Source organism: Opisthocomus hoazin, chromosome 5 (assembly GCF_030867145.1).
Source record: "Opisthocomus hoazin isolate bOpiHoa1 chromosome 5, bOpiHoa1.hap1, whole genome shotgun sequence".
NCBI classification, from domain to species: domain Eukaryota; kingdom Metazoa; phylum Chordata; class Aves; order Opisthocomiformes; family Opisthocomidae; genus Opisthocomus; species Opisthocomus hoazin.
In genome coordinates, this window is record NC_134418.1 from 42,802,672 (window position 1) to 42,821,302 (window position 18,631).

At 44.6% G+C, this 18,631-nt stretch overlaps 1 protein-coding gene across 1 annotated transcript in view; it reads right to left on the reverse strand.

The window, feature by feature from the left end:
- The window catches only part of RNF150 (ring finger protein 150), a 129,756-nt gene that overhangs the window by 20,131 nt on the left and 90,994 nt on the right, over positions 1 to 18,631 (reverse strand). Inside the window, exon 6 of the mRNA XM_075421010.1 lies at positions 17,273 to 17,483. Coding sequence (XP_075277125.1) covers positions 17,273 to 17,483 — 211 coding nt within the window. The remainder of the gene's footprint in view (positions 1 to 17,272; positions 17,484 to 18,631) is intronic.

An 18,631-nucleotide genomic window follows, 5' to 3' on the forward strand; every position in this document is an offset into this window, starting at 1 on the left:
GCTTTCAACCTAACATATTCTACTAGGCTACAAGGCAGCCTGCTGTAGGTGACCCTGCTTCGGCAGGAGGGTTGGACTAGATGACCCACAGAGGTCCCTTCCAACCCCTACCATTCTGTGATTCTGTGATTCTGTGATTCTGTGATGGTGAGGGGACTGGAGCATCTCTCCTACGAGGAGAGGCTGAGGGAGCTGGGCTTGTTCAGCCTGAAGAAGAGAAGGCTGCGAGGGGACCTAATAAATGCCTATAAATATCTCAAGGGTGGGTGTCAGGAGGATGGGGCCAAACTCTTTTCAGTGGTGCCCAGCGACAGGACAAGGGGCAATGGGCACAAACTGAAGCACAGGAAGTTCCGTCTGAACATGAGGAAGAACTTCTTCCCTCTGAGGGTGATGGAGCACTGGCACAGGCTACCCAGGGAGGCTGTGGAGTCTCCTTCTCTGGAGATATTCAAGACCTGCCTGGACAAGGTCCTGTGCAGCCTGCTGTAGGTGACCCTGCTTCAGCAGGGGGGTTGGACTAGATGACCCAGAGAGGTCCCTTCCAACCCCCACCACTCTGTGATTCTGTGATACTAACTTCAATCTCCTTCCTACAGGCTTCTTACAGCACTCATACACTTTTCTTTTGAGGCCCCTAGCATAATTTAAAAGTTCTGCACGGAAGCATTCTTTAATATCCAGTTTCACAGAATCTTTACACAAGGAAACTTTGCCCTAATTGAAAACAGCGTACGCTTCATTTCTAGTGCCCTGTGTTCAGATGCACTCTTGGTCAGTACTTGTGTCTGATCGTCCCTCATATGCACACAGAAAGGACAGCCCTAACCTTCACTGAGCAACAGTAAACACTGAAGATGAGTCACTGCCAACTGCTGGAGCTACCATAAATGTCTCCTTTAAAATAAGTAACCTGAAATGCTTCACTGTTTTCAGATTTTTCATCTTCTCTGGAGTCTAAGTGATGATGTTGTTTTAAAACAATAGCACGAAAGAGCAGATAGTGCAGAGATCATGCTTCAAAACAGCGTCAGTAGAACAATTTCTTTAGCACACGGAGTATTTCTCTTTACTTACAGAGGAAGCCTTAGGATACTTGCACTGGAAGGGATGTCCTGGGTAGCTGAGTCTACTCTCCACTATTGTAGTGGTTGCACGATATAATCCTTTTCAGATTTGCTAGCAATTAGCATCATCCACTGTACAAGCTCCCCAGCTACTTAGTTCACCTCTTTGCCAGAGTAGAACCGCAGCCGGATGTCAGTTAAAAGCTGTAATACCTGGTTTTCAAAAGAACCCTTCATGCAACACCAACCCACAGAGATTTAAATTTTTTTACATCCTCTGATGACAGATGAGTTCAGTTGCTAACGCTTCTTTCTCTTAAACCTCACAAGCCTATCAAACCTTGCAACACGTTTCACATTCCAGTGTAATTCTGCAGTTTTTGAACCAGAATTATTCCAGCTCTGATCTTCCCTTTAGCCTGCTCAATAGTTTCACTATCAGTAACGTTTTCTACCTACAGCTGTGGCCAGTTCTCTGACTGAGAAGCAAATCTCACCATGGCCACAAAGCGAAATCTCCCTATCAAAATGTGAATCTTTGTACTTAAGGTTTCCTAAAATGAGAGCTTCCCACTATCTGGATGGGCTCTGTACCAGGAAGGTCCTTCTGTGCTGTCGGGCAGTTGGAAGCAGAACGTGCCTTGTGCCAGGCTGTGGACTGGCATTTTGCATAGGGTGCAAAATGACTCAAACTGCTGCTGATCTATGCACTCAGAAACAGCCCATAGTTTCCAGCAAGAATACTTCCCATGACTTCCTGCAAACTTTAGCAAAAAAACAGATTTAATCTGTCTATGCATGGTTTCTTTTATGAGAAATGCAGCTCTTTTCATTAGTTTAGAAATCAGAAAAAAACCCCAACCCCAAACAGAGACTGTATCAAAGCCTTTTCTTTCTGGAAAAGTAAAATCTCTTAAATATCCTTTGGATCTCCTTTAGGTTGCTTTCACAGTTTGCTTAAAGCATTTAGCAATATTTTCCATGTAACCAAAAGCATTCTTTGGGAAAGAAAAATAAGCACATTTAAAACTCATCACAAGCATATGAAATGAGGATTAAAACATGACATACAGGAGGTATACAGCACCACTGCCTATTTGGAACAGAAATGTCTAAAATGTTACTGTTTCTTGCAGCAGGGCTAGTGCACCAGGTAAAATTCTAACAAGCTAGGCTGTATATATTAATACACATTCACAGAGAAACACTTGAGTATAGAACAACAATCAAGAACAGCATTCATAAAGAGAAAGGTCAACAGTTTATCTCTTGTTACATTAATTTAAGAAATTTTAAATCAGTTTATGCCAATCTCCTTTTAATTGGAACATTTCTTTGACAATGCTGCAATAGCTCAACACTTCTGTTTTTTTCCCCATTAAAAAATAAATCTTTGATCTACCAGGCCAGGCCTGCTACATTCAAATCTTGTCTGAAAATACAGTTATAAAAATGGCTTATGTAAAGAAGAAAAAAACTCAGCTTTTACAAAAACTGAAACCAAACTTAAACCACACTAACAAGCATTTTGAGTTAAAGATTTTAAATCAATTTAATGTGAGTCTTCCTCTGATCCCTTGTCTCCTTCCTGCCTGTCTCCCTTCCTGCCCAAACTGAGCCTTTACGAAGAACACAGCAGTTTTACTTGACCTGACTCCTTGACCTGAGATGCGAAACCAAGTTTTGTCTCACCAGCCTAAAGCAAGAGTGCAAGCGTGCTCCCTCCTTACTTAACTAGCTCCCTTTACTTACTTAGCTCGTGGTTCACACAAGTCACATCACAAAAAAGTGAGCTCCATTTCCTTGCTCACAAAAACCAAAAGGGGGACAACCAGGACAATAAGGAGCAGGGATAACGCTAAAGAGGGAACTCAGTCTCACCTAAAGGCCACTAAAGGTGCCTGAAGGGCACCTGAGCCCTAGCACCCAGGATAACTTCTCCCTGGCTAAGTACCCTTGAAGTCCTGGGTCTGGCTCGTAGGAAACCCAGTAGGGACATCAACAGAAACTGGTCTTAGGCTACATAAACCTAGCGCCATTTAGAATTTCCTTTCAGACAAGCTTGCACTCACAATCTAGTTTCAAGTATCAGAAAATCCCCTCCAAGCCACTGCTTTTATCAGGGAGTTTTGCTGAAACCCTCATGAGAAAGGCCAAGACGCAGACATCCATTTTTGGAGTTTCTTCTTGGACCAGTGGAGGGGAAAGCTCAATTTAAGTTTTGACAAACTGCAGCTGAAATTTTACACGCAAACATGTTCATTAGGTCACTTGGACACCACCACTACCATCAAGACCTCCCTAACACTCTACAAGTGAAACTCAAATTGGAACAGAATAGTTTTAAAACGCTGTTTCTCTGCATTAAAACATTTTGTCTCTGTTTCAGTCTTTTCAGTGAATGTACACTCCCATTCCACCTTCTTTCGAGTTCTGAGCATTCGCACTCTCCAGAGAGGCAGAAGAAAGAGATACTACCCTATGCACCAATACATACCTGGAAAAGTAAAAATAACAAAAGCTCTCTGAAAACCTGGAAATCAATCATATAACCTCAAAAAGTGTAAATGCCTTTGCACTGGTTCATTATTATTTCCCTTGGGAACACTACTGTAAAGTTACAGTCAAAATTTTGTGATGTTAAGTTTGGTTTTAACCCCTTCTGTCTTTCCTTTTGCATTCAAGTTCTTCCCTTTAAACTCCTCTCATTGAAAAGTGATAGTCTCCAGAAGGCTCCCAGGCAGTTCCACAAGAATCTTCAGAAAGATCTTAAAAATCTTCAAAAAGGGTAAGAAGGAGGACCCAGGGAACTACAGGCCGGTCAGCCTTACCTCCATCCCGGGAAAGGTGATGGAGCAACTCACTCTAGAGGTCTTCATCAAGCAAGTGGAGGAAAAGAAGGTTATCAGGAGTAGTCAACATGGATTCACCAAAGGGAAATCATACCTGACCAATCTGATAGCTTTCTACGATGGCATGACTGGCTGGGTAGATGAGGGGAGAGCAGTGGATGTTGTCTACCTCGACTTCAGCAAGGCTTTTGACATGGTCTCTCCCATAACATCCTCCTAGGGAAGCTCAGGAAGTGTGGACTGGATGAGTGGTCGGTGAGGTGGATTGAGAACTGGCTGAATGGCAGAACTCGGAGGGCTGTCATCAGTGGCGCTGAGTCTAGTTGGAGGCCGGTAACTAGTGGTGTCCCCCAGTGGTCAGTACTGGGCCCAGTCTTGTTCAACTTCTTCATCAACGACCTGGATGAAGAGTTAGAGTGTACCCTCAGCAAGTTTGCTGATGACACCAAACTGGGAGGAACGGCTGATACACCAGAATGCTGTGCTGCCATTAGCGAGACCTGGACAGGCTGGAGAGTTGGGCAGAGAGGAACCTGATGAAGTTCAACAAGGGCAAATGCACGGTCCTGCACCTGGGGAGGAACAACCCCATGCATCAGTACAGGCTTGGGGCGGACCTGCTGGAGAGCAGCTCTGTGGAGAGGGACCTGGGTGTCCTGGTGGACAATAAGTTGACCATGAGCCAGCAGTGTGCCCTCGCTGCCAAGAAAGCTAATGGGATCCTGGGGTGCATGAAGAAGAGTGTGGCCAGCAGGTCGAGGGACGTTCTCCTCCCCCTCTACTCTGCCCTAGTAAGGCCTCATCTGGAGTACCCTGTCCAGTTCTGGGCTCCCCAGTTCAAGAAAGATGAGGAGCTACTGGAGAGAGTCCAGCGGAGGGCTACAAAGATGATGAGGGGACTGGAACACCTCTTCTACGAGGAGAGGCTGAGGGAGCTGGGCTTATTCAGTCTGGAGAAGGCTGAGAGGGGACCTAATAAATGCCTATAAATATCTCAAGGGTGAGTGTCAGGAGGGTGGGCCCAGACTCTTTTCAGTGGTGCCCAGTGACAGGACAAGGGGCAATGGGCACAAACTGAAGCACAGGAAGTTCCGTCTGAACATGAGGAAGAACTTCTTCCTTCTGAGGGTGACGGAGCACTGGAACACGTTGCCCAGGGAGGTGGTGGAGTCTGCTTCTCTGGAGATATTCAAGACCTGCCTGGACAAGGTCCTGTGCAGCCTGCTGTAGGTGACCCTGCTTCGGCAGGAGGGTTGGACTAGATGACCCACAGAGGTCCCTTCCAACCCCTACCATTCTGTGATTCTGCGAATATTTAGATCTCAGGAGCTTTTAGAAAAAAAATTAAAGATTAAAATATTGTTATATTATTTATCTAGTCTGGAAAGTGGGCTTTAGAAGCTGAATATAAATTTACAGTAATTTTTCAGTTTTTACAAGGGAAGTGGAATTGCATCTTTTGGTCATGATCAGGCAAAAAGTGAAAGATTCATTCAAAAAAAAAAGAGACAGAAGGGATGAATTACTGCAAACAAATGTAATTCTGTGGAATATGCAGCCATTACAGCAGTTTAAGAGGGCACTTTTGAGGGTGAACAACAGAAACGATAATCTTTCAGTCACAGCCTTTCTTCAAAACTGTTTCCTCTGAAGCGTATCTTTAGGCTGCAGGTTACTCAGCAGCTGGGAGCACGTTACATCTCCCAGAGTAGGTTGGCAGAGGGTCATTTTTCTACAGTCTCCTCCTCTGAGATTATTTTGGTCTCACAGACTGAGAGCTTTTCATGCACAGAAAGACAACTGCTGGTCCCACTACCTTTTCAAAACGCAACTATAAAGAAGTAATAAAGTTCAGCAACATCTCAGTTGAATTCAGTATCCTACGCATGTGGAAGCAAAATCTGAAGCAAGGTTTGTCATCTGTACCTGACACACCACATTTAGTGGCTGTGCCCCAAAGAAACGTTGGCAGCTGAAAACACTGCGTTATTTAACTACCTGCATAAGGAACTGGCAGATTTTAAACCTCTTGTGCGATTTTTCCACCCCACTGAGATGGTACGATTTAATAAAGCTATTTTAGCCAAGTGCTTCTCATAGTCTGACTTCGCTAGTGGTATCTTTGTTCTATGTATTTTCTATGCATTTTTCCTGTAGGAGTATGTTTTTTCATTATCTTCCAGCACTATGCTACCTAGACAGCGGCAAATGGAGGCAAAATTCACCACAGAGATCTTCAGGTAAGTTATTTTGCACATTAATATGTGTATTAACATAGGGCTTAATTGTTGCCACAACAGAGCATATGTTCTTGCCTACTCTCTCAGTGCCTCAGATACGTTAACATGAGTTCAAATGAGAAGAACAAAGGTATTGGCACTTGGAAAAGATAGTCACAATAAAAGGCCAAGTTGGGTGGATATTCCATCATGTATCTCCTGGATGCTTTGGAAGCCCACATATTCATCAATGTAACTCTGATGCTACTGTGCACTGTGCTGAGTACAGCCTCAGTATATTCCTCAGGATATCAACCTTGTCACTGGAACGGCAAAGATGGCATCCAGTTGGGCTAGAATATAACCATGTGGGTCCTATTTTCAGCATCTCGAAATGTGAGGGCTTACACACCTCTCCCGTCCCCCAGAGGCTCTGAGGCCGAAGAAAATCCTCTCCTAACACTCATGCCAGTGATTGAATATTTCCTCTCAGATGTTGGGCTTGACCTGTTACCTACTTTTCTTCTGATCATTCATGTTTTCCATAAACACCCACGCCAGTTTCTCCATCTGGCCTATCAGTTTCAAAGCATCAGTTTCATTCTTCACTTAGAATTGCCCACATCCAGAATAACAGAGATTAAGTCCAATTGCTAAAGATTTAGTGAGAACTCTCACTTCCAGGTGAAGTGACCTGGGTACTGCGTTAACCCTAAAGCATCCCTGAAGCACCCTTATTTCTGTTGGAGTTGGAGGTAAGTAACAAAAGAAAGAGCTGTTTCAAAAACACACTAGGACTTGACTGGTATTTTATGAGAAAATACCAAATTTTTTTTTGTCCAGGTTGAAATCATAAGTACTAGAAACTGTGTGTAGAAATCTGAGCTGTTGCCCCTACAAAAATCTGGAGAAAACTTAAAGCAGATCAGTTTTGGATGTGTTTTGCAGGCCAAACATCTCCTGCAAGACTACTTATGTATCATACAAAAAACGTCACACAGGTACACACACAAACACCTCTTCCACTTAATCTACTTCTAAATGCAACTCTCTCATGCTTTGTGAGAAATCAAAACTGCTGGTTACAACACAAGAAGCACAGGTGTAAGCATGCACGTGACCCTTTAAATGCTTGTGAGAAACCAGACGGCTTCCATGTGCATGTGATTCTCTTGTACGTTCACAGACTCAAAGCCCAGATGAGTAAGGAGAAAAACGTATATAGCAATGACTGGAAACATGACATTAGCAGAGCTGTTGCCTGGCTAACTTCTTTCCTTTGAGTTACCTTCAAAGTGGTCAGGACACTATGGGGGCACTAAGGCAAATGCACACTCCATTATGAACCAACGCAACCAGAACAAAATACATGCAAGCAGAATCAAGGGTGACTGCTGCAGAAATGACACTACTTTCTACGACTGTCTCCTGTACCTCAGCCTCGTGTTTTTACTCTCCCATAGGCACAGATGCTTTTCACTGTCTTTCTTTAGCCACTCAATTTATTAGATTTGTTTGCTTGCTTGCTGTAATCTGCTCTTACCTGTGAATTTTTAAGAAGTGGGTCCACCCGTTACTGTCTGTGTATATAACGACTGGTGCAGTAGAGCCTGACCCTGGTAGAGGTCTCTGGAGTCTGCGCAGTACAGGCAAGTGTTACTTTTGCATTGCTTATCTGTCTTTAATGGCAGCAATCAGCAGCACCGACTCTGGAATTCTGCCTTTCCTCTGCCTGCCCTGCTATAGAGCTGTCAGTCAGTCTTACTTTGTATTTCTTACTTTCAGGTGCTGATCCAAGCTGGATCCCTGTGTCTCCCATTTGTCTTTGTTCCTGAATTGGTCAGAAAAAGATTCAGAATCACAGTAGCACACTGTACCGTAAACGGCACTTCCTGATGATTTCAGTGGAAGCTTTTGTATAAAAACTGATGAGAATAAAAACTCCACAGACATTAGAGATGTGAGAATAAGTCCTAAATAATCAAGCAGATTGTATGTAAGATGCTGAACATCTCTTGCAAGGCAAAGCTTTCATCCTCAAGTATAAATCAAAGAGATCAGCTAGTATTAAGTCATCTGGTCTCTCTGCAGCTCACATTTGTACTTTACATTGCTGGTCCATTTTGCTTTAAAAGCTTTCTTGTTCAATGTTTTATCTAGCTTTCTGCTTAAGACAGTGAAGTATAAAGATACAAGCTATGTTATCACTGATCCCAGTCCTCAGATCCCCTTTTCCCCTGCACGTATGCAATGCACATTAAGAGCAACTGGGAAAGATCTATCTAAGGACACACTTGTGTCCACCACAGTTTTTACAATGGCACTTTTCCTTACCAAGTTTAATTGTCATAGATAATAAATCCCTTGTGTCTCTCTTATTCACTGACCATTAATAAAATACCTGTATACCCAGATATGAGCATTCAAATGAGATTTGAATCTTTGTGCTTACTTTGCCTATTTGTTTATCCCGATTTCTGGGCAAAATGGACAGCTGTGTAGGGTCTAGCTGTGCTTGAGATAGTGTGCTTGCTGTTGGAAATTGTGTTGTGAAAGCTGACTTATACGTCCCTCTCTTCTCTTGCGCTCCACATTTCTTTCCTCCTGTTGTACTGGCACAACTACTTCTGGATCAGGGAACTGATCCAAATGAAAAACCAAAACAAAACCAAACCAGGAAGAAATTGGTTAGCTACTGGACTGGGCCCCCAAGGTAGCTGCACAACAGAAGGGAAACACAGAGGCAGTGACAAGTAATCTGGGACACAGAGAGGCAAGCTGGTAACTGCCACAGCATTTATATGTAAAGACAGACTTACAAATGGAGCTTCCACTACTGAAGGAGAACATTTTCTTCTGTATCTCTCCCCGGAGTCAATTACTAAGCAAGTTTCTTAAGATCTGCAGCCTTCTTGGCAACTTAGGTTAGGCTAGACTACCGTGTATACCTCCCGTGCACCCCTGATGGGGCTACAGACACAGCTCAGAGAGTCTGCAGGGAAGAAGGGAGATTCGGGAACCGATGCTTTCGTCCTTGCTTTGTATGCAATGTCAATGTAAATAGCAGATGTGAAACAGAAAAAAACAAACAAAAATTTAGACTTTAAATTTGCTCCTCATTTCACAGAATTTTTGTACATCCCTTTTTGCAATTTGCTGTACAGAAACACTTTGTCTGTATTTCTCATCTTAATAGATGGAAAGGAAGAGCAGCTTTGTAACAGCACACTTCACTGTCCATTCACAGAGCCTGGCAGGAGTCTTGCAGGTGTATGTAATAATGCAGAGTACATTTTTAGTGCCAGTTCAGTTTCACTTGGTGACTCTTTCAAACCACTGCTGGCCTTTCAAACCATCAATGCTATGCTGGCACTGGTGTGAGTCTCAAAATGAACCTAGGACCTCAGCTCATTGGAATTTTCAGTCCACGATAACTATTTAGTGCAATATCCGCAGAGGCTTTTAATAGAGCCACTAGGACTTATGTCATACTCTAGGCACAAGGGACACAATCTGCTCAATCTTTAACTAGGTCCCATCAGTACTGTGTCTACAGGACAGTGTTAGGTGCTCGCGCAAGTGTTAATAACTTTCCGTATTAACTATCGTCTAGGGAATTTTTCCATCTTTTCCTCCCCCTTTACATTCTGCCTGAAAACACCCCTACTAATAGCAAGGAGGAACAGTCAAGTGGTTGCAAGACAACAGTGGATCAGACTCTTATCATGCACTTTCACCCACTTCCAAAGGCTCATTATTCTTCACAAAGACATTTTAGACATACACAGATCAAAATAATTACTTGAGAAGTTATATTAATAGATTTAATGAAGAGCTATCAAAGAGACTTGAAAGTGTCCTAACAGTCACGATGAGGTATAAGATGGCAGGGTTTTAGGGAAAGAACAAAATGAGAGGCAGAAAAGAACTGCCAGTATTCTCTAGGCTGCCCACTCTGCTGTACAGCCCACCAATCTTGGTGGACTTTGCAGGTGATATCACAGAATCACAGAATGGTAGGGGTTGGAATGGACCTCTCTGGGTCATCTAGCCCACCCCCCCTGCCAAAGCAGGGTCACCCAGAGCAGGCTGCACAGGACCTTGTCCAGGCGGGTCTTGAATATCTCCAGAGAAGCAGACTCCACCACCTCCCTGGGCAGCCTGTTCCAGTGCTCCATCACCCTCAGAGGGAAGAAATTCCTCCTCATGTTCAGACGGAACTTCCTGTGCCTCAATTTGTGCCCATTGCCCCTTGTCCTGTCACTGGGCACCACTGAAAAGAGCTTGGCCCCATCCTCCTGACACCCACCCTTCAGATATTTATAAGCATATATTAGGTCCCCTTGCAGCCTTCTCTTCTTCAGGCTGAACAAGCCCAGCTCCCTCAGCCTCTCCTCGTAGAAGAGGTGTTCCAGTCCCCTCATCATCTTTGTAGCCCTCCGCTGGACTCTCTCCAGTAGCTCCTCATCTTTCTTGAACTGGGGAGCCCAGAACTGGACAGGGTACTCCAGATGAGGCCTCACCAGGGCAGAGTGGAGGGGAAGGAGAACCTCCCTTAACCTGCTGGCCACACACTTTTTCATGCACCCTAGGATCCCATTAGCTTTCTTGGCAGCAAGGGCACACTGCTGGCTCATGGTTAACCTGTCGTCCACCAGGACACCCAGGTCCCTCTCCACAGAGCTGCTCTCCAGCAGGTCCGCCCCAAGCCTGTACTGATGCATGGGGTTGTTCCTCCCCAGGTGCAGGACCGTGCATTTGCCCTTGTTGAACTTCATCAGGTTCCTCTCTGCCCAACTCTCCAGGTCACGCTGAATGGCAGCACAGCCTTCTGGTGTATCAGCCATTCCTCCCAGTTTGGTGTCATCAGCAGACTTGCTGAGGGCACACTCTAACTCTTCATCCAGGTCGTTGATGAAGAAGTTGAACAAGACTGGGCCCAGTACTGACCCCTGGGGGACACCACTAGTTACCAGCCTCCAACTAGACTCAGCGCCGCTGATGACAACCCTCTGAGTTCTGCCATTCAGCCAGTTCTCAATCCACCTCACCGACCACTCATCCAGTCCACACTTCCTGAGCTTCCCTAGGAGGATATCATGGGAGACCATGTCGAAAGCCTTGCTGAAGTCAAGGTAGACAACATCCACTGCTCTCCCCTCATCTACTCAGCCAGTCATGCCATCGTAGAAAGCTATCAGATTGGTCAGGCATGATTTCCCCTTTGGTGAATCCATGCTGACTACTCCTGATAACCTTCTTTTCTTCCACTTGCTTGATGATGACCTCCAGGATAAGCTGCTCCACCACCTTTCCCGGGATGGAGGTGAGGCTGACTGGCCTGTAGTTCCCTGGGTCCTCCTTCTTACCCTTTTTGAAGATTGGAGTGACACTGGCCTTTCTCCAGTCCTCGGGCACCTCTCCTGTCCTCCAGGACCTTTCAAAGATGATGGAGAGAGGCTCAGCAATGACATCCGCCAGCTCCCTCAGCACTCGTGGGTGCATTCCATCGGGGCCCATGGATTTGTGGGCGTTCAGATCGCTTAAGCGATCCCTCACACAGTCCTCCTCGACCAAGGGAAAGTCATCCTCTCCTTGGGCTTCTTCTCTTACCCCCGGGGCCTGGGATTCCTGAGGGCTTGCCTTGGCACTGAAGACTGAAGCAAAGAAGGCATTCAGTAGCTCTGCCTTCTCCGCATCCTCCGTCACCAGGACACCCGCCTCATTCAGCAGCGGCCCCACATTGTCCCTAGCCTTCCTTTTGCTGCTGATGTAGTTGAAGAAGCCCTTCTTGTTGTTTTTGACATCCCTTGCCAGCTTCAATTAAAGGTGGGCTTTGGCCTTCCTCGTCACATCCCTGCACGCTCTAACGACATTCCTGTACTCTTCCCAAGTGGCCTGTCCCTCTTTCTACATTCCATGGACCTTTCTCTTCCACCTGATCTCTGCTAGAAGCTCCTTGTTCAACCATGCTGGTCTCCTGCCTCCTTTGCTAGATTTCTTTCTCAGGGGGATGCACCGCTCCTGAGCATGGAGGAAGTGACGTTTAAACAGCGACCAGCACTCTTGGACCCCCCTGCCTTCGAGAGTCCTGGCCCACAGGATTCCTCCCAGTAGCTCCTTGAAGAGGCCAAAGTTAGCCCTCCTGAGGTCCAAGGTTTTGATCCTGCTTATCGCCCTGCTTCCTCCACGTAGGATCCTAACTCGACCATGAACTCGATATGACACCTTGGGGAAGAGTCTGTGGTTTTTCATTCTAAAATTCCTGCCCATGTCCGCATTAGAATTATTTATGGATCTTCCTCCAACTACAGAGACAGTGCTGGTGGGATCTCTGAGGCCTTACGCAGTGTGGTAAGACATCCCACTGAAGAGAATACAAAAGCTTGTCTAAACTGAAAAACTAGAGGTATTTACCAACAGAGAGCAAAGATTCAGGCAGTGCACATTATCTACTGCAGAAATTAGCAAATGTCACATGGGTTGAGGGAGATGAATGACCATGGATGCTATAAAAGCTGAAAAAAATTAACAACTACATTTTCCCCGGCAAGTGTCACCATACAACTTTTAAAATATCTAGATGCTACTTTCCCAGCAAACTACCTTTTTTCACCATATCATTCAATCCCATCTGAGCCTGACCCAAAGAATATTGCAATGTCCTCAAACCCCAAATCCACTTTCCACTCCTCCAAAGCTGGTGTAGCTCAGAGCTTCTTCAAGTTCAGATCTTAGCCAAGTCCACCTCACACTCACATCATCTATGGGGCAGGAAATTCCACGTGTGCTGAAATTTCCAAAGACGTTAGCATTTTGCATAACTCACTACTAAAAGTTAGGCAACACAGATTGCTACGATGCATTATTGTGGAAAAAGATCCTTAGCTTTTCTTCTTTCATACCCTCTGGAGAGCTGAAAAATAATAGGGTCAAAGCAGGGAATTCAGCTGAGATGAACTCTTATGTATTTCACACAATTTTTTCACCCCCCCCCCTTTTTTTTTTTTCCAACTCAAGTTTTTCATTTTTTCCATCTATCCATTTTCAGCAACTGATTACAGAAATACCACATTACAAGATAGCATCCCAGGATCCTGCATAACATCCCACTGCAGAAAACAAGCAGTCACAAGACTAAATACTGAACAGACTTTGGACTGTAGATACGCCCAACGGACTTGATGAAGGCTTGGATCTTGGTAGAAGCCAGCTGAGAGAAGCTGCTGGTCCATTTTCAAGTGCTCACTGCTACTACACAGGAGATGCTTGGGTTAGCAAGAAACCCTAGAGATGGGCCTCCAAATGAAGTCCCATCCAGATGTTCATAGTACACCACGTTGCTGAGGGTCCCATGAAAGACATTATCTATTCAGGAGGATGGGGAGAAAAAGGGAGGGGGAGAAGAGGAAATGTCTGCTGAGCACACACAGAGAAATAAAAAGAAAAGCACTGGCTGAGTTCCAGAAATGAAAATCTGGCCCCGCTAAAGTAGGTGGGAGCTTTGCCACCAGATTTCAATGGAGACAGAATTTCACCCTGTGTGAACAGTACTCTGGATATGACCTCCCTCCAGACACACTGTGGGAGCTCTTCTGCCTTTGAATACTCACTGGAAACACAGAAGGGGAAATTAAACACAAAACAAGACAACAATACCAGAATGATTAATCAACAATTAACAAAAAGCATGCAACAACTATTAAGCAAAAAGTATCACAGAAGTGGGTGGAAAGAAGGCTGCAACTCCGCTACCTGCTGAACTTTGCCAGGAATAAGGAAGGATGCAGGGTCTCGTGGTGCTGGGTACAGGGTGCCATGTCACGACTGCACTGGAGGCAGTCTGCACAGATACAGTAACAAGAGGAAAAAAACCTGCTAGCACAGATTCAGCCTTGGAGTATGCTCCTGTGACTAATGCTATATAAACAGGCCAGAACCTAGCAACTTTAGCAAAGATTCCTAGGAGCAATCAGCATCATCACTTACAAATTCCCAGGCAGGGTGGTTCACAGAAAAGGCATGCTCAGCGATCTCTGGTGTTGTGTAACTATGCGGATTCTGGAAATGAGAATACAACGCCCAAATACAATAAACAGATACAATGCCTATAAAGCCCCATCTATATGACAGCTATGACCCAGTTATTTTACCTACAGTTGCCCTCTGATTTAGTTAGCATTTGCTTTCACATCACAACTATACAGCAGTCCTGGATGTTCCCCTTTCACTGGCTTAAGAGTTCAGGCTGCCTAAGATGCTAAGCTCCACCTTTCAGAGTGCCTGAACAGCCCCAGTCCACACAAGGCAGCTGGAGGGACACATTCCAATCGCTGTTGGAACTCAGCCTCTAACTGCCAACCAAAGACCGCTTTTCTTTGTTGCAGCTCTGCTGCAAAAAGGGACCAAATGCTGTTTCTGGGAACTACTGCAAACTGCACCACTTTGGATGTGATGATGACAGCATGTAAGCTTGCACGCATACCACTGACTAATATTCAAGCATTGTATTCCACTCTGAGATGAGAAATCCAGATGAAGATTCATGTCTACATATCAATGATGGGTGAGTGACAACAGCTAACCAAGCATTAAACCAGAGGTCCCTGAGTGACTGTGTGTGACAGGCGGAGTGTAGGCACGCACACACCAGGGTCTGGAAGCTCCCAAGGTCCTCAGGACTCCTTTTTCCTCAAAAAACAACTGCAAAGGTCTCGTTTTAGAGGTGGATGCCCAGCCACCCCTGTGATGGCGTGAGACCTTTACAGAGCTCAGGCCATCTGAACAGCTTCCCCTCCCTGCTCTCTTCTCCCTGTCTCTCAAATAATCAGAGAAAAACCCTTTCCGCATTCCTTCCCCAGACCATATGGCCAGTCTCTTCAGGTGACAGCGATCTCCTGAAGCTCCATGGTTTGCTGCCTCATTACCCCGTGCCTGGACAGACCATTGGTCTTGGTGCGAGTTCCTTGTCCATGGGCTCTGCTGTCAGCCCTCAGGATTGCCCATTGTTAGTGTCTATTGCCCAATGAATAAAGCTAAGGGGAAAAACAGAGGGCACCTAGACAAAATAAAGCATATCTGCAAGTCCTGCAGTACTTTGCTGGCTCAGAGCAGGTTTCTCACCCAGTTACTTAGCTGGCAACTTGGAAAATGGAGAACAAATGTGTTTGGACTGACACCGATCCTTCCGCAGACTCTGGAAACAAAACCGGAGGGAAAGAGAGCGGCTGGAGAGTTACTGAGCTCTTGTGCTCCCTGGCTGCCTCAACACCATTGTTACCCCTGACGACAAACCAGAAGAACTGCTTCTTGGAGTGCCAGGATCCTGGGATGAAAAGCATGGACCACCCCTAGTGCTGGGCTTTGCACTAGGCTGTCGGCTCTTCTCAGCATGTGCCATGCAGCTGTAGTGTAAAGGCACATCACGGCCCTCCTTCCCAACCCCAGCAGTGGACCTTGTAAAGAACAGCGGGACAAGGAGAATTATCTGACAGGGGAGCTAAGGTTAAGAGTTAAGGTCAGGAGTTAAGAGGGTACAGCTGAGACCAGTGTCTAGCCCAGTCTTTAGCTACATTGTGGTACTAGGAAGTAAAATCTTTCCTTCATGGTTTAAATCAGCCTTGCACGCGTTTAAAAACAATTGCTGGAAGGAACAAAATAACATCTCATTTTGAACAGCTCTTGCCAGCACTCAAGAAGGCTTGAGAAAGTTGTATGCCCCCAGCTGACAGGCTGGCCCTGGATGACAGCTGGGCCTATAGCCTTGCTGCTCACCCCTTGCTGGACTCCGGACTTAGACCATAAAAGAACCAAATCTGAAACCAGTACCTAATCCATCAAGGGAAAACCTAAAAATTCACTTCTGGGTCACTTGTGGCTAAGGCAACAAGCCCAGCGTTTCCAGAAGTTATTTTCACTGCGAGGACACTGGCTGCAATATGAGGGAAAATGCGATTATCAAGTCTCTCCCTGAAGTAAGGAGACTAATGCAAAATAATTTCAGCCTCATCCTCTCCTTTCTCTCCTACCTTTTACACATCATATTATTACTCGCCTTCTTTTTCACGCCCAGGCCCATTGTAGTACCTAGAAATGGTTGAAAATGTACATTTTTTTCCAGGACCTATGCTGACTCCATACACAAACCTATATTTTAAAACATTCTTCTACCTCCCTTCAGGTATATCTGATGATTTTCTACAATAGTCTTGTCAATACTAATACACCAACTGGTATCAAACAGATATGTATTTGTTACTGATCTGCTATTTTACTTAAAAATAAGAATTTTAGACTAGGACAATCCTCACTCAAAACAGCTGACAACATCTTTTTTTTAAACTGTCAGAAGTAGATTTTCAACAAGGACCAGACACACATGCAGACATTTTGAGAGTTACTGCTTCAAATGGTGTCCCTTAAACAAGTGAAAACTAAACACATTGAAAACATCCAAAATGTTCCTTTTTTTGGTAGAAATTGGCAGCATTATTTCATTACACTCAGGTATTCCTGTACAGGAACTCTGACCATCATTCCTCTGAAAGAGGAAGTTCAAGTATGAATAAATAACCAGATGACCTTCAGCTAATGTAAGAAGATAAAGGAAAGGCAAAACCAGAATTCAACTTTCTTTTTTTCTTGACCGAAGGCAGTAAACGTGTTTGCTGTGTTCACTATTTATTTTGTGATATGCAGATAAGAATAACTTCCACACAGTACATGTAGCCCAGTGAGAAAAGGCAGGCCAAAGGACACACACCAAACTGCTTCACAAAGAAGCCAGGTGATACATGGTGGGTTTATGGGGAATGGGATCGCTTACTATAAACAATATCTGAAGATGACCATAAGTTTATATTGGTTTGTATTGACTGAAATAGTTTGTTCTGTCCATGCAGAGGACTCCAATTAGTCTGCTATTCAACACACCAATTTGCACACAGGCTGGAAGTGTTTGCAGTACATGGTCTTTAAATTCACTTACCCTGTAGATTTCCTTTGGGCTTGAAGTAAGGCCATTGCTCCAGTGAAAAAGCCCTCAAAGGCCCTTTTCCCACACTAGAGATCGGTTTGTGATTTGGGTTTGTAAACATTTATTTCAGCGCAAATTCTGCCATAAAGAGGAACTTACTGCTTGTAGTGAAGTTACCCTCCCCAACCTGGGGGAAGGAGTCTACGTCTTGGATGACCTGTAGTACTCCCACAGTCCGCACCGGGGGATCCAGGGCTACGGAGCTCTCGTTCACTGTTATGTCGCTGGCTCCCGTTATCTGGTTGGTTGGTGGTCCTCCTATGGACGCTTCCAAATCTGGAGGTATATCATCCATGCAATCTGCATTTGGCTAATGGGAAGAAAAAGAAGAAAATTCAGCTGTTACCTCATAAAAAGATTTAATTTACCTGTTCCCACTTCTTTAGGGTTTTTCAGTGCTGAAAACGGCAACATACGATGAATAAACAACCACAGTTTATTTGTTTCCATGTACTTCAAACTTCTTAACACAATCTGTTGCAAGAGAGACCCAAAGCATGCATTGGAAATATTCAGTATTAAACTGTGCCACCTACGATCTCTAAATATTCTTCTTTATACTTTTTAACGGGTTTGGGAGAGTGCACATTAAAAAAGTAACTCACTTATTGGTATGATCTGCTCAACAGAGGCAGATTGCTGAATCAGATTACAAATGTAAACAGAGACAGTAGTTGAAGGGCAATGATTATCTTTTCCCTAAACATACATTTTATAGAGCCAGTATCAGAGCTTTCAGGAATAGGAATTCAAGGGAAATGCCTGTGGGCGCATCTATGTGTGGGGTGAAAAAATAGAAGCTAAAGCTGTTTATAAAGACAAGTTTTTTTAACATGATAAGATCTTCTCCTTTGCTAATGCTATATTTGCTACTAAATAAAATTATGAGAAAAGAAACAAACAAGCAGTAATGGCAATTAGAAGAGAATTATTCAATTCATAGTCTTTCTTGCTTTCTGATTCAGAGAGGCCAAGGATGGAACCCAGTTCTGGGGAATTTAGACACTTCTTTCTCGCAGCAGTGAATGCACCAAGACCTCCAGAATGAGCTAAGCTCTTCAAGTCAAGGGAAGCAATGAGAGGGGGTTGTGGTACCCACCTTTTGCACAGCATCCTTAGCACTGAGCGCCTGTTCATGAAGAGCACTAAGACTTCAAGTGGGCACTGGGTGGCAAAGAGGGTTCTTTGTCCAGAGACACTATATCCAATACTATTTTCTATCCTTGATTTCTCTGGACCTGTTATAAGCCTGATGCTCCCCCTCATGCAGCTGTGATTTTTATGGAGCTCCCCATAAACACTGGTGACAAACATATGAGTAAAAAAAGCTCTTTTTCCTCTAAGAGGAAACAGATTCTTGTGCCATTTGCCCATAGAAACAGGTCTAGTTCTCCCCAAGGCATGGAAAAAAACTGTTTGCATAACTAAGTTTTCAAGAACTGGGTTTTGAAGTTTTAA